Source organism: Hordeum vulgare, chromosome 1H (genome assembly GCF_904849725.1).
Source record: "Hordeum vulgare subsp. vulgare chromosome 1H, MorexV3_pseudomolecules_assembly, whole genome shotgun sequence".
In the NCBI taxonomy this organism is placed as follows: Eukaryota; Viridiplantae; Streptophyta; class Magnoliopsida; order Poales; family Poaceae; genus Hordeum; species Hordeum vulgare.
Genome location: NC_058518.1, coordinates 385,677,493 through 385,693,770, shown reverse-complemented (window position 1 = coordinate 385,693,770; position 16,278 = coordinate 385,677,493). Strand labels below are relative to the sequence as shown.

Below are 16,278 nucleotides of genomic sequence, written 5' to 3'. Positions count from 1 at the left end.
TTTTGTTTCCCATGCGACGTTCCCCAACAAAAGGCACATCCTCACAAATACCGATGGGTAAATAAGTTTATTTATCAGCCATTTGCACAGAGATTTCAGTAGGTGTCAACTAATTCAAATCAAGTCTACGATATAGAGAGAACGAGATAACACTGGCACCAGCTGCGAGGTCACATAAAGCAGTTTTAACATAATTTCCTTTAATAGAGCATGGTATAGTAAGTACTCCGGGATCTCCTAGTTTCTTTGGTATTCCACCCTTAAAAGTATAATTAGGAAGCATGGTGGAAATCTCAGCTTCCGGTATCTTTCTTTTATTTGTAACAATATCTTTCATATACTTAGCATAATGAGACATTTTCAGAATATCAGTAAAGTGCAGACGTAAAAAGACAGGTCTCAGCATTTCAACAAAGCGCTCAAAATCCTCATCATCCTTCTTCTTGGATAATTTAGGAGGAAAGGGCATGGGTTTCTGAACCCATGGTTCTCTTTCTCTACCATGTTTCCTAGCAAAAAAATCTCTTTTTTCATATCTCTTATTCCTAGGTTGTGGGTTATCTAGATCAACAACGGGTTCAATCTCCACATCATTGTCATAACTAGGTTGAGCATCGACATGAACATCATCATTAATATTACCCCTAGGTTCATGTTCATTACCAAACTGTGTCTCAGCATCAGAAATAGAGATATCATTTGGGTTTTCATGTGACTCTACAACAGGTTCACTAGCAGCATGCAAAGTCGTATCGTCATTCTTTTTTCCTTTTATTAAAAGGACCAGGTGCATCAATATTAACCCTCTCAGAATCTTGCTCGATTCTCTTAGGATGGCTCTTAGGATACAAAGGTTCATGAGTCATTCTACCACCGCTAGTCATAACTCTAACAAAATGATGATTGTTCTTACTAATCATCTCATTGAGCAAATCATTTTGTGCCTTAAGTACTTGTTCTACTTGAGTAGTTACCATGGAAGCATGCTTACTAATAAGCCTAAGGTCATTAACAGTTCTACTCATATAATCACCCAAGCGATCAAGCATGTAAGCCTTATGTTTCAATTGTCTACTAACATAAGCATTGAAATTTTCTTGCTTAACAATAAAGTTATCGAATTCATCAAAGCATTGGCTAGCGGACTTATTATAAGGAATATCGCCTTCATCAAATATACGGAGAGAATTTACCTCTACTACCTGCGCCGGGTTATCAAGACCATGTATTTCTTCAGTAGGTGGTAGATTATTAACATCTTCAGCTTTAATACCTTTTTTTTCACAGATTCTTTGCCTCTTGCGTATCTTTAGGACTGAGGAATAGGATACCCATTTTCTTCGGAGTTGGTTTTGGAGGTGGTTCGGGAATAGTCAAATCATTATCATTGCGCAATATATTACTCAGTAGTAGTTCAGCTTGTTCAATAGTTCGTTCCCTGAAAACACAACTAGCAAAACTATCTAGGTGGTCCCTAGAAGCATCGGTTAGTCCATTATAAAAGATATCAAGTATTTCATTTTTATTGAGAGGGTGATCAGGCAAAGCATTAAGTAAGTGGAGAAGCATCCCCCAAGCTTGTGGGGGACTCTCTTCTTCAATCTGCACAAAGTTAAATATTTTCTGCAAGGCAACTTGTTTCTTACGGGCAGGAAAATATTTTTTAGAGAAGTAAAATATCATATCCTTGGGACTATGCACACAACGAGGAGCAAGAGAATTAAACCATATCTTAGCATCACCCTTTAATGAGAACGGAAACAACTTAAGAATATAGTAATAACGAATTTTTTTCCTCATGAGTAAATAGGGTGGCTATATCATTCAATTTAGTAAGGTGTGCCACAAAGTTTTATATTCATAACCATGGAAAGGATCAGATTCTATCAAAGTAATTAACTCAGGATTGACAGAGAATTCATAATTCTTATCAGTAACAAAGATAGGTGAAGTAGCAAACTTGGGATCATATTGCATTCTAGCATTCAAAGATTTTTCCTTCCACTTGTCTAGCAATTTCTTAAGATCATCTCTATCCTTACAAGCAAGAAAGTCCCTAGCTACTTATCCTTCCATAACATAACCCTTAGGTATATTAGGCAATTCATATCTAGGAGAGCTAGGTCTAGTAGGTGCATCATAGTGTGCAGTTTCAATAATTTCATCAGATTCAGCAATATCATCAGTTTCAGCATTCAGTCTAGCAATTTGTTCATCAAGAAATTCACCAAGTGGCACAATAGTATCAAGTAAAGTATCATCATAAGCATCATGCATAACAGAAGTAGCATCCTCAATTACTTGCAACATATTAGATTCAGTAGCACGTGGTGGTGTCGCAAATTTACTCATAATAGAAGGTGAATCAAGTGCAGATCTAGATGGCAATTCCTTACATGTCCTCGTAGTTGAGGGGTATATCTTGGTTTTAGCGTCTTTCATATTCTTCATAGTGATCAACAAATATAAATTCCAAGTAACTCAGAGAATAAAGCTATGCTCCCCGGCAACGGCGCCAGAAAAAGGTCTTGATAACCCACAAGTATAGGGGATCACAACAGTTTTCGAGGGTAGAGTATTCAACCCAAATTTACTGATTCGACTCAAGGGGAGCCAACGAATATTCTCGCATATTAGCAGGTGAGTTGTCAATTCAACCACGCGTGAAAGACTTAATATCTACAACAAAGTATTTAGTAGCAAAGTAGTATGGAAGTAACGATAACGATGGCAAACATGACCAGTTTTGTAGTGATTGTAACAATAGCAACAGAAAACTAACTTAGCAAAGATCAATATGCGGAAATCTCGTAGGCAATGGATAATTATGTCGGATGGCATTCATCATGCAATAGTCATAACATAGGGTGATACAGAACTAGCTCTAATTCATCAATGTAATGTAGGCATGTATTCCATATATAGTCATACATGTTTATGGAAAAGAACTTGCATGGCATATTTTGTACTACCCTCCCATGCCAGCGGGATCCTAATGGAAACTAAGGGATATTAATGCCCCCTTTTAATAGAGAACCGGACCAGAGCATTAGCACTTAGTGAATACGTGAACTCCTCAAACTACGGTAATCATCGGAAAGAATCCCAGTTATTGTCACCCTGGGGGATGCGGATCATAACTCGTAATAGGTGTATACAACTTGCAAGATAACATCAAGAACACATATATATTCATGAAAACATAATAGATTCAGATCTGAAATCATGGCACCCGGGCCCTAGTGACAAGCATTAAGAAGAGCAAAGTCATAGCAACATCAATCTTAGAACATAGTGGATACTAGGGATCAAACCCTAACAAAACTAACTCGATTACATGGTAGATCTCATCCAAACCATCACTGTCCAGCAAGCCTACGATGGAATTACTCACGAACGACGGAGAGCATCATGAAATTGGTGATGAAGGATGGTTGGTGATGACTACGGCGTCAATTTGCCCTCTCCGGAGCCCAAATCAGACTCCAGATCTGCCCTCCCAAGGAAGAAGAGGAGGTGGCGGCGGCTCCATATCGTAAAACGTGATGGATTCTTCTCTCTGATTTTTTCTCCCCGAATAGGAATATATAAAAGTGGAAACAAGGACGGAGGATCCAGAGGGGCCCCACAAGCAAGGGGGTGCGCCCTGCAGGCTTGTGCCCAGGTTGTGGCCCCTCTCCGGTTAATTCTTTCTCTAATAGTTTTTATTAATTCCAAAAATATTTTCCGTAAATTTTCAGGTTAATCCGAGCACTTTTATTTCTGCACAAAAATAACACCAAGGCAATTCTATTGAATACATCATCAGTCCGGGTTAGTTCCATTCAAATCATGCAAACTAGAGTCCAAAACAAGGGCAAAAGAGTTTGGAAAAGTAGATACGTTGGAGATCTATCAAGATGTGGTTCTCGTTGGTGGCGTCGAAGAGAGATACCTTGGGGGAGGAGGTGGCAATGGCCACGGTAGCCGTTGCCATCCCCTCACGGCTTGTATCATCCTCGTCATCATCGTAGGTGTACTCTTCATGAGCCACCAAACCCTTTGGAGGAGTCTTCTTGGTGAAGTTGTTCTTGCTTGGGAAAGACTTGGCTTTGTCTTTGCGAATGAGCTTGCCCCCGTTGTCTTCCCTCTTCTCATAAGGACAATCCACCACAAAGTGACTCACATTGCCGCAATTGTAGCATGTCCTCACTCGTTGCTTGTTCTTGGACCCAGTAGAGTTGTTCTTGGAGAAGTTAAGCCTTGAGTTTCTCTTGTTGCCCCAAAATTTCCTTGATGCAAGAGCCATGTGCTCGTGATAAGCATACTTTGTGTCTTCGGGGCAGCCCTCTTCTTCATCCGAAATGACCTTGGCTCTCAAGGCAAGGTTAGGTGAGGCTTTCTTTGACTGGACACGAGCAAGAGCATTGTCGGCAGCCTTAGTCATGTTTTTTATGGCAATGAACTCATCCAACACTTCACTTGAAGTCAAGGTGTGGAAATCTAGCCTTTGACGATTACGGAGGAGACGACTTTGCTGAATGGCATGATGGACTTGAGAAAATTGCGCTTGATACAAGTGTCATCCGTATCCTTGCTCCCATGATCTTGGAGAGCAACGGCAAGAGTAGTCACCCTTCGGTAGAGATCATGAGGATCCTCATCTTCTAGCATAATATACTCATCGGTCTCATCAAGTACCACTTCAAAGTTGGGCCGTTGAATGCTTGAGCTTCCCTTGTACAACCCCATGATGTGCTCCCAAAATCCTTTGCATGAGTGAAGGGGCGCAAGTGAGATAGATCTTAAGGAGGAACCGCGGATTAAAGGATGAACAACGCGAAATGACTGTATTGATTGTCTGCCACTTCTCTTGGAGTGAAGTTGTTTGGATCATGTGGGTAGAAGCCTTGTTCGATGATTCTCCAAAGATTTGTAGAGCTGTGGTTCAAATGTGACTTGATGCAAAAGACCCAATTAGCAAAATCACCTTTAACAAGTTTAGGCGGAGGACCAAGGTTACTAATATGCGGTCTAGGGACCGGTCCTCCATAGACCGGAGGAGGGGGAACTGAGGCAAAGGTTCCCGTCCCATTCTTGACAAAAGGGGAAGAAGTTCGAGTACCTCTAGCCGCTTCCTTTTCGGAATTGGCCTCCGACTCTGATGTGGTGGGTTTAGCCACAAGCAACGGTTCGGGAGAATTCTTCATCCCCTCAAGTAATTCTTTAAGCATGGCTTGACCTCGATCGTCATGGATATCTTGAGTGAGGCCATAGCCTCATTAAAGTCGTCACGTGTGATCAAACTCAACTCCACGGCCTCGGGTACTTCATGCCCACTCCCACCATCGTCAACAATACTCTTCGGGTGGTGAAACCCTTAATAAAGAGACGTGGCTCTGATACCAATTGAAAGGCTCGATATGGTTGACTAGAAGGGGGGTGAATAGGTAACTACCAATTTTTAGCTTTTATTAACAAATTAGGGTAAGCAACAAAAGGTTCTCTAGATGAACAACTAGGTGAGCAACCTATATGATGCTTAACAATAACAACAACTAGTCCAAGCAAGTAATACCACACAACAATAATAAGCATGAAGTAAATGTGAGAGATAACCACAAGTGGAAGCGGTGGAGATGAGGATGTGTTACCGAAGTTCCTTCCTTTTGAAGGGAAGTACGTCTCCATTGGAGTGGTGTGGAGGCACAATGCTCCCCAAGAAGCCACTAGGGACACCGTATTCTCCTCACGCCCTCACATAATGCGAGATGTCGTGATTCCACTAGTGGTGCCCTTGAAGACGGCGACCGGACATTTACAAACAAGGTTGGGGCTATCTCCACACAAAGCTTGGAGTCTCCCAACAAGACCACGAAGCTTCACCACAATGGAATGTAGCTCCGAGGTGACCTCAACCGTCTAGGATGCTCAAACACCCAAGAGTAACATGATCCACAAGGGATTAGTGGGGGAATCAAATATCTTTTGGTGAAAGTGTAGATCTGGGCCTTCTCAACCAATCCCTAGAAAATCAACAAGTTTATATAGTGGTGGAAAATGAGCTTTGGAGCAAAAATGGAGCTTTGGAGCAAAAATGGAGCTTAGGGAGAGAAGAGGTGGTCTTCTTGGAGAAGAAGACCTCTTTATATAGTGGGGGGAAAGAATCCAACCGTTACCCCCACTCTTAGCCCGAGCAGAGTGGTACTACCGCTGCTAGGAGCGGTACTAACGCTGCCAGTTGCGGTACTACCGCTGTCTAGTGAGGTACTACCGCACGGAAGGTAGTGGCAGAGAGAGGACCTACTCCACGGGGCAACGGGCGGTAGAACCGCCGAAGCGGTACTACCACGCGCCCTTACGGTACTACCGCAAGGTAGATCCAACTGCCACAGAAGTAAAAAAAGTTACTTCCGTGTCTACCTCCGCTGAGGCTGAGGATGTGCATAAGTCCGACCCGGTAGTACTGGATGGTACTACCGCTAGAGAGCGGTAGTAAAAAGCTACTACCGCTCTAAGAGCAGTACTACCGCTGGCACTTTCGGTACTACTGCTCTCCTCTGAAAGCAAGCCCCTTGCTGCTTTCACTTTGCACCGACAAAGGGGAAACGAACTGGATCTCTATTGAAGCGAAGGAAAGGTGGTGCAAGAGAACACATGTGTACGTGCTGATTCCATCGTGACCTTTTCGAAGCGGACCCCTCTTAATAGTATGGCTTTCCTACGACTCAAATCCATCGAAAAGAAACGTAGAAAGCAACCGTCTTCGAAAGACTCTGAGGGGGCACCGAATCGTATTGTGCCTAGACATGAATGATCTGAAATGCTCAATGCACACGATTAGTTCGCACACACATTGTCATTAATCTTAGGGAGATATATGCCCTAACAAAAAGGCAGCCGCGGTAAGAAAGTTTTGACAATTTTTGAGATGCTCATGCTCACATCAGACTAAATATTGGCATAAAACTTAATTAATATGAGCGCTCATGAAAAAGTACATTACATGAATTGCCTTGGTCTCGTCGAAGTAAGCGATTTTGATATTTGCTCATTGATGTATTTGATTTTGATATTTGGATCGTTTTTATCCGAGGTCATATGCATCCTCGACGTCAAAATACTATATTGCGGCAACAATAGAGTTTCATGACGGAGGTCCGGCCTGGTAGCGAGACGTCCGGGCTAAGGCCACACGAAGGCCCATGTGGTTAGTCAGACAAGACTATCGTCGGGCTATAGCCGGATCATCTGGCTAGGTACGTGGATGTTTCAGTAATTATGCGACCAATATTTCATACTTTTTGTGTCGCATTGCTGTAGGATACAAGACGACTTTAGATAAAAAAAACATTTAACACGAAAATTGTCCGTCTTGTCTTAAAAATTGCTTTTGGGTGCATCTTCATCCGAGGTCATATTTGGTGTGTAGAACTCAAAAACAAACTGTTCAGACATACCTAAATACAAGTTCAGTTAATTTAAAAGGATTTGAAGTTATTTTCTTGTATGAAAAGTCTAGCCGTCTCATAAATAGATGAAGGGTGACGATCAATTGAACAACACACATTTGATTAATCCATCTACCACCATTTTCTATTTTACTTTCTTCTTTCCTCTTCTTCTTCTTCTTAGTTATTCGTTGGTTCTCCTTGTTGTAGGATGGCACTCCACGAGGCCCTAACAACGATCAAGTCGATTTAAGTATTCATAGCCATTGTCTGTTCGCACACGTTCCTTCGCACACGCGTAGAATTTCGTTTGTGTACCGTGCTTTTGATCGGTTCTTCTTTAACGAACGTTGTGGTGCATTACCCCGACGTCGAGGGTACACGGCTACATGCTAACGTGTTCATTTGCGAATGCAACCAAGATGATGGACCATATTGTTTCCCGTATACTCCCTGTGTTTCTAAATATAAGCCTTTTAAGAGATTTCATTAGATGACTACATACAAAGCAAAATGAATGAATCTATACTCCAAAGTATGTCTATATACATCCGTATGTAGTCTTTAGAAGAATGGCTAGAAAGACTTATATTTAGGAACGGAGGGAGGGAGTACTTAGGAGTAAAAAATAAAATCAACTCTTTCTGAAAACATTGAAGATGCGAAGTCCTTTAATAACGCCCCTTCATCCTTTCCAGTGGCTTGTATTGACTTTGCTTCCCGCAATCAAACTGTTCCTTTTTTTTTTGTTAATCGCATAATCAAACACTGTTCCTTCTTCTGAAATGATGAGACGCCGCTGCTGTTCTTGCATAATCGCCTAACAGTCTTTTTAGATGTGAATTTATGATATCATGGGGCCACAAAATATAAGTACGAGTACATATGAATGAAACACGTCCTAGAAAAAAAGTTGTGTCCGGCTCTGCTGATATCCAAAGAGAACGAAAATCCGTGCTTTACTGACACGTGCACCATAAATCGATGCATCACTGCCGCGTGTGAACAGTTTCAGTCAGGTTCTCTGAATTGCGGCCTGGCCGGTGGAAGCGGCTTAATTCTGCACGTGCGCGAGTACTGAACTACTGATGTAGAGTGCGATCTTTCTCGCAAAATAAAAGATGTGCAGTGCATTTTTTTTCTTTTGAATGTGCGATCTTTAACCGAACTGTTAGAAGAAAAAGGGAAAGAATAATGATGATACTTCGTTTTAGAGTACAGACTAAGACTCTTACTTGGATTTCAGTGGTGCAAGACATCTGCTTAGACTTGGGTTAGAAAATTAAATCAAAAATTCAGGATCAGAGCAAGTAAAAAGGGCCGACAAGAGATCGCCCCCTTTTAGTTTTGCCTCACGCCTTTTATTGGCAATGGAATTTTGGGAACTGCAATTGATTTCATTGATTGCAACTTTTTATAGCTTAAAAGGTTGACCGTTTGGTGTGGAAAATACAATTGTTTTTTGGGTAACTGTACGGTACAAATACAGATGTTATATACATGCATATACATTCTATTCCATGAATGCAATCACACACTTTACCCCTATAAAGATAGACGCAACTCTAGCAGATATAACCTTGTCGAGCCTCATAATTCTAATGGATGTACTCTCTTCATTCCATAATGTAATGCGTCCGTCCTTTTTAAGATTTAAGTTTGATCATAAAGTTAACCAACATGGATAACTACAACCAAAAAAAATACACCAATGAACGTTTTCATTGGTATAGTTTTTGCTCACTTCGCAGTCGTCCAATTTGATTAAATTCATGATCAAATTTGAATTTTGAAATATATGAACGCACTATATTACGGAATGGAGGGAGTAGCATTTTGCGGCTCGAACATGTCCATTATATTTGACCCGGCCTGTAAAAATTATACAAGCGGGACGCAACCCCCTCCCCCACCCCTCCCCTCGTCGTTGCTATACTACGGAACGACACACGACTTAGGGTTCTTGTGCTTCATTTTCCCCGTCGCCTCCCTTTCTAACTCCGCAAGCGATTCCACCTGACGCAGAGCTTTTTTCCGACGAGCGATGGCGGGATTTGCATGCGGGCGTGGTGGTCATGGCCATGACGGGTCACCGCCATGCAAGATCTTACATGACGATGCGAAGTCTGGAAGCTCCCCCTAACGGCGGGAGTGCGATCGCGTCTCCCGCAACGGCGGGTAATCAATTTAGGCCCACTTTGGCCAGCTCCACAAGGAGTTGTGCCCGCGCACCGTAGCTTGCTGCAGGGAAGATGCACAGCTGCTCACCGCTCCGAGCGACTTTAAGGTCGGAGAAGAAGGGGTCGTCAAGAGGCTCGCCGCGGCGAAGCAGGAGCACACCTTCACTCACGCTTGCCGCAAGTCGACGGAGGCGTTCTTGCTCGGCGTTAAGCATTGAGTTGCCGCCGCTCCCGCGGCTAGATCTATTGTTATGTACTCCATCCGTTTCAAAATATAAGACCTTTTAAAGCTTACTCGATAAACTACATACGAATATATATAGACATCTTTTGCTTTGAATATAGTCTATAGTGCAATCTACAAAGGTCTTATATTTAGAAACGAATTGAGTATGTATAATAAACTCTAGTGTATTGTGTGATGAACTATGTTTTATCTAAGTTCTTAAGTTGCATTAAGCTTTTGCGAGATCTGTTCTATCAGGATGCATCACTTTGTGCAAAATTCCTCTCAGGAAGAACGGTAAAACAATTTTGCGGGACGAGCATATGACATCTGCTAGAGTTGCTCTAAGAACATCTCCAACAGCCGCGCTATATAGGGACCGCACTGAAAAAATAGTCATTTTAGCGCGCACGCTACCGTTCCGGGCGCTTCAGCGGACGCGCAAAAACCGCACGCGTGGCATATGTAATTCAGCGCGCGGGAGGAAACGCCATCACACTCCCGCGTGCTGAACTCTCGAGCGCTCGCGCGAAACTCCACCTACCCATCCAACCGCGCCGCCATCACCGTCCGCGCCACCCCATTTATCCGGCGACTGTTCTGGCGCTTCCGCGGTCTCTCCCCGCGCGACCGCGGCTTCCTCCCTCTCTCTCTTATCAGCGCCGCCCGTCGCTCGGGGCAGTCCTCCGACGAACAGCGCCCAACCTCCCACTGCCGCTTGGCGCCCGCAAGGTGTTCGAAAAAAGGCCTGCAAGGTATTGCTTATAACTTCACATTTTTACATAAATTTTGGTGCATGTTGTTTATAGCCTAATTTTGAACATTTTAGATGAGTTCGACATATGATTCTTCTGAAGAAGATTTTGATATGGAAGAGGAGGAGGATCTTGCAATGATCCTAGCTATACACATCAATAAAAAACCGAAACACGGTGGTTCGGTTATGGGCCGGCAGAAAATTTGGAGTGACAGGATTGATGCCCACAATAGATTGACGAGGCACCATTTTGTGCAGAATCCCACATATCCCAAGTCGTACTTTTGTCGTCGGTTTAGGATGAGCACCGAGTTGTTCAGCCACATTGCAGAGAAACTAGCGAGCCATGATCGGTTTTTTCAGCAGAGGAGGAATACTGCCGAGAGCTCGGGCATAGCACCTTTCATAAGGTGACAGCCGCTTTGCGTATGTTGGCATACGGTATTCCCACATATCTAGTTGATGATCACTTGGCCATGGGTGAGAGCCAAACCATCATGTGTGTCAAGCGCTTCGCAGTCGGAATTGTGCAAGTGTTTGGCCCAGAGTACTTGAGATCTTCCAATGTTGAAGACGTCGCAAGGCTATTGGAGATGAACAAAGCTCGCGGGTTCCCACGTATGATTGGCTCAATAGATTGCATGCATTGGAGTTGGAAGAATTACCCAAAGGCATGGCATGGCCAATTCCATGGACAACAAAAGGGTTGCACTAAAATTCTTGAAGCGGTGGCCGATCAAGAGACTTGGATTTGGCATGCTTTTTTTGGAATGCCTGGATCTTTGAATGACATCAACATTGTCAACCGGTCACCACTGATGAATAAGATTGCAAATGGTGACCTGCCACCGATGCAGTTTGTAGCTAATGGCCGTACATACAACTATGGCTACTATCTTGCGGATGACATCTAGTCAAAGTGGAAAACATTTGTGAAGCTGTAGAAAAAACCCGAAGGTAAGAAAAATCTTGATTTCCACAATGCTCAAGCGGCGGCTAGAAAAGATGTGGAGAGAGCTTTTGGGATTTTACAAGCCCAATTTGCTATTGTGAGAGGACCGACTAGATTTTGGGATCAAAAAATGCTTTGGTACATTATGCACGCTTGTGTAATCATGCACAGCATGATCATCGAGAATGAATGTGGCCAAGATGTAGACTACTCTAACTATGAGCTCTTGGGACATCCCATGCGAGTGCGGCGGAGGGCTGAAATGGTGGCCCGTTTTGTTGCCTCCTATCATGTCATTCGACGTCCAGCAACGCATAATGAACTTAGGAATGATCTCATTAAGGAGTGATGGGCTTGGAATGGCAGCCAAAGAGCATCATGATTTGTGCGTTGTACCATTTGTTGAACTATTTATTGTATTATTGTATTGTTGTATTCTTGAACTATTTGTTGTATTTCATGAACTATTTATTTCAATGATGTTTATTTGAACTATTGTTGAACTATTTGTTTGAGTTGTAGTAAGAAATTGAACTATTTATTTTAAACTTTTAGTTGAATGATGTTTGTGATTTAAATTATATATCATGTTTTTGTTTTGTGAATGTGTAAAATTTATTTTATGTCCAAATTGCAAGAAATGTGAGGCGTCGGTTGCTCGCGCGCGCTGCATTTCATCCCGACTGCTGGAGCCAGCGCTGCGTGTCGCGTCAAACCTGACGATGAACGTGTCGTAAATCAGTTTTTTAAACGCCGGACGAAACGCGGTTGTTGGAGATGCTCTAAGCCTTGGACTTGAATTCTGATGGATTGGTTTCACCACAGAGAAGGTGAGCTACGCTGAGTTCGCGACTGCAGTTGATTTCGTAACCTGATTCAGACCCAAAAGAAAGCACAACGCGTGACGACTAAACGTGATGCACATTTTGCGCGCGCCTCCTGCCTAGCTATAAACCACCGCACTTGCACTTGTCATGCTTGTGCACACGCTAGCGATCGCCACCTTTGAACCACTCCACGTCGACGAATTTGGCGCACCGCGCCCGCGCGCTTTTCTGCTTTTCCGGCCATGTCTGCCGCGACAGCTATCGCGGCACCGCCGCGCCACAGCCGGCCGTCGCCTCTCAACCCAAACGCAACGGCGATGGCCAGCACCACCAAGCCTAACTCCGTCTGTACAAAGACGCACCTCGCCAACCTCGATCGCATCCTCCTCCGCCCGCCGCCGCTCCCGCTCCCGGTCCGGCCTAAGAAGGCACTCGCCGACGAGTCCGGCGAGGACCACAAGGAGGTGATCACCTCCGACTCCGATGAACGCAAAGGCCGCCGGGGCAGGCTCCTCAATGCGCTGAACCTGTCCACGTTCCTGCCGTTCACAGGGAGGCCCGCCACGGACGAGATGTCCCCGCGTAGCCTGGCACAAATGCAGAGACTCCTCACGCTCTCGCCGCGGCCCTCGCCCAGGGGCTCCATCGCCACCGAATGGCGACGTTACCACGGCGAGGGCGCGTGGAAGGGCCTGGTCGACCCGCTCGACCAGAACCTCCGCCGCGAGGTTTTGCGATACGGTGACTTCGTGCAGGCCGCATACACGGCGTTCCACTCCATGCCGTCGTCGGCGTCGCACGGCCACGGCCAGCATCGCACGCTCGTGCTACCGGACCGGTCGTACCGGCCGACGCGCAGCCTGTTTGCCACATCTTCCCTGTCCATCCCGCCCTGGGCGCAGCGACGGTCAGGGCCCAAGTGGCTGACACAGCGCACCAGCTTCGCCGGCTACGTTGCCGTCTGCGACAACGAGCGCGAGGTTCGGCGCATGGGCCGCCGGGACATCGTCATTGTGCTGCGCGGCACCGCCACGTGCCCTGAGTGGGTAGAGAACCTCCGCACCCGCCTCGTACCGGTGTCGGACGAGGACAACAAGGACGCCACGACGGCAGCGCAGAACGTGCCCAAGGTGGCGAAGGGGTTCCTGAGCCTGTACAAGACGGCCGGAGACCACGTGGCCAGCCTGTCGGACGCCATTGTGGAGGAGGTGAGGCGGTTGATCGAGGTGTACAAGGGCGAGGAGCTGAGCATCACGGTGGTTGGCCACAGCCTCGGCGCATCTTTGGCCCTCCTCGCCGCCGACGAGCTTAGCGCGTGCCTGGCCGCCGATGCGGCTAGTCACAGCACCGCTGCAGATGATCATCAGCCGCCGCCCATCTCCGTGGTATCCTTCGGCGGCCCGAAGACCGGCAACCGCGCGTTCGCGGATCGGCTACAGCACGAGCGGGGCGTGAACGTGCTGCGCGTGGTGAACGCCGGCGACGTGGTGACGCGCGTCCCCGGGCTCGTGACACCGACGACGATGGCCGAAGGATACGTACACGCGGGTGGCGCGGAGCTGACGCTGGACAGCCGCGACTCGCCGTGCCTGCGCCCGGACGTCGGCCCGGCCTGCTGCCACGACCTGGAGGCCTACCTGCACCTGCTGGACGGGTTCATGGGGTCCGGCCGGCCGTTCCGCGCCGACGCGAGTCGCAGCGTGGCGGGGCTGCTCGTTTACCAGCGGACCAGCGTGAAGCGTGCCTACGTGGAGCGCGCGAGGGTGCTCGGGTTCGAGCCGGCGGCCATGCCAAGGACTGCCACGGCCAACGGCGGTGGCGCTGCTGATGGACAGTACGGCTTCCTGGCCAGTCCCTCGTGATTCGCATGCATGTAGTGTACTCTGGGTATCTGCAGTGCACGTGTCGACGTCCAAACTTTTGTATTGGACGAGAGAGGCAACTGTCTCTCCCCATATCGGACATGCAACAAATTTCGTGTTGTTTTGTTTCAGAAGAATCTCGTACTTACTCTAAATTTGCTACACGTACATCATCCTATAATATTGGCTTAATAGGATTGAAGCCCTGTTTGTTTCATAAGTCCTAGGACTTTTTTAAGTCCCAACTTATAAGTCATAAGTCCCTACCTGTTTGTTTACAGGGACTTATAAGTCCCGAGTCCCTACCTGTTTGTTTACAGGGACTTATAAGTCCCGAGTCCCTACTGCAGCGGTGACGGGGCGGCAACCGAGGGAGACGAGGCGGCGGCCGGGCGGCGACGGGGCGGGCGGGCGGCGGGGCGGCGACTGGGCGGGCGGGCTGGCGGGCGGGCGGCGGGGCGGCGACTGGGCGGGCCGGCGGGCGGGCGGGCGGGCGGGCGGCGGGGCGGCGACTGGGCGGGCCGGCGGGCGGGCGGCGACGGGGCGGGCGGGCGGCGGGGCGGCGACTGGGCGGGCGGGCGGCGACTGGGCGGGCGGGCGGCGGGGCGGCGACGACGGGGCGGGCGGGCGGCAGGGCGGCGACGACGGCGGGCCGGCGGCCGGGCGGCGACGGGGCGGGCGGCGACTGGGCGGGCGGGCGGCGGGGCGGCGACTGGGCGGGCCGGCGGCGGGGCGGCGACGGGGCGGGCGGCTGGCAGCGATTGGGGAAGCCGGCGGCGGGTGGTGCGAGCGTCCTGGAGTCCTGAGCGATCGGGGCAGGGCGGTGCGAGCGTAATGGGACCAGAATAAGTCCCAATAAGCTCCTATTAGAGAGTCTTATTTCATAAGTCCCAATTAACCATAATAAGTCCCAATAAGTCCCTAGTGTTTGGTTTAGGTGGGACTTATAGGGACTTTTTTAAGTTCCAAAATCAATAAGTCCCTGGAAACAAACACCCTTTGATACGTACGCAAGGAATTTTAAAGGTTTCTTTTTCAGGAAAAGCCTTCATGGCTAGTTTTATTTATCAACGAAGCTTACATCATGTGCTACAAGTTTTACAATAAAATCTGACGGTGGATCAACCCCGACAGAAAGGGTATTAGCATTGCCCCAACTATAAAGATAAATATACTGATAGTCACTAAAGTTGTGGTCAAAGCACAGTACAATCATTGAACTTTAAAATACGCTTGTTACGGTTATGAAATACGTAAAAAAGTAATTATGTGGTCATTGACTCACCGTGGAGCTCTGTATTCTGTTGACTTGACTGGTCAACCTTTCCAAGTAAACAAGAATTGACTAGTCAAGCACAATACATGGTAGTCGGGAGGGAGCTCGTCGTGGGTGGATGGCAGCGCAAAAAGCGTTCCCGCCGCCTCCTAACGCAGGAGCTGCGCGCCGCGCCCTTCCGGTCGACCGCCGTCAACAGTTCCTCTGGCACCACCTGCTCCTCTCCCTCTATGTCGCGGCCTTCGAACCGGTCCCTGTCGATAGGTTCCTCCATCACCACCTGCTCCTCTTCCTCTACGAGAGCTCCCGTCCGAGCAAGGAGCTGCTCGCGCCTGTCCGCCATGGACCAGCGTCTCCAGCTGCGGGCAAGCGAGCACTGCCTGCCCGAGGTCGACTCGACCGTCGGCCTCCTGCTGGAATTTGATCCATATATGGCACAACCCAATAACCAGTTTTCAGAATTCCTCATAAATCCCAGAGGCCCACTAAGTCCATTCGTGCAAGGCAAGAGGTAAAACTAAAGTCTAGTCTCACATTGCTACTTTGGTAGGAGTTGAACCTCCTTATAAGGGAGGATATTTCCCCACATGTATGATCATGAGAACAAGAGAGACATACACGCGCGCCACGACGTGGGTTACGGGAATGAGCCATGCTGAAAAGTTTTGTTGTAGTGGAGATTAAATACGAACGTTGCACTCTTCGGATGCTGCCTGTTAGGTAATTCACCATCCCGGCTTGCGGCGTGCACCGCGGGTCGTGAGAGTA

General features: G+C 47.3%; 1 protein-coding gene across 1 annotated transcript; it reads left to right on the top strand.

Moving 5' to 3' along the window:
- The first annotated feature begins 12,531 nt into the window (after nt 1-12,531).
- Nucleotides 12,532-14,429, top strand: LOC123411708 (phospholipase A1-Ibeta2, chloroplastic-like). The gene has a single exon (XM_045104674.1). The coding sequence runs from the start codon at nt 12,615-12,617 to the stop codon at nt 14,232-14,234; it is 1,620 nt and encodes a 539-aa protein (XP_044960609.1). The 5' UTR covers nt 12,532-12,614; the 3' UTR covers nt 14,235-14,429.
- The last annotated feature ends 1,849 nt before the right edge of the window (nt 14,430-16,278 follow it).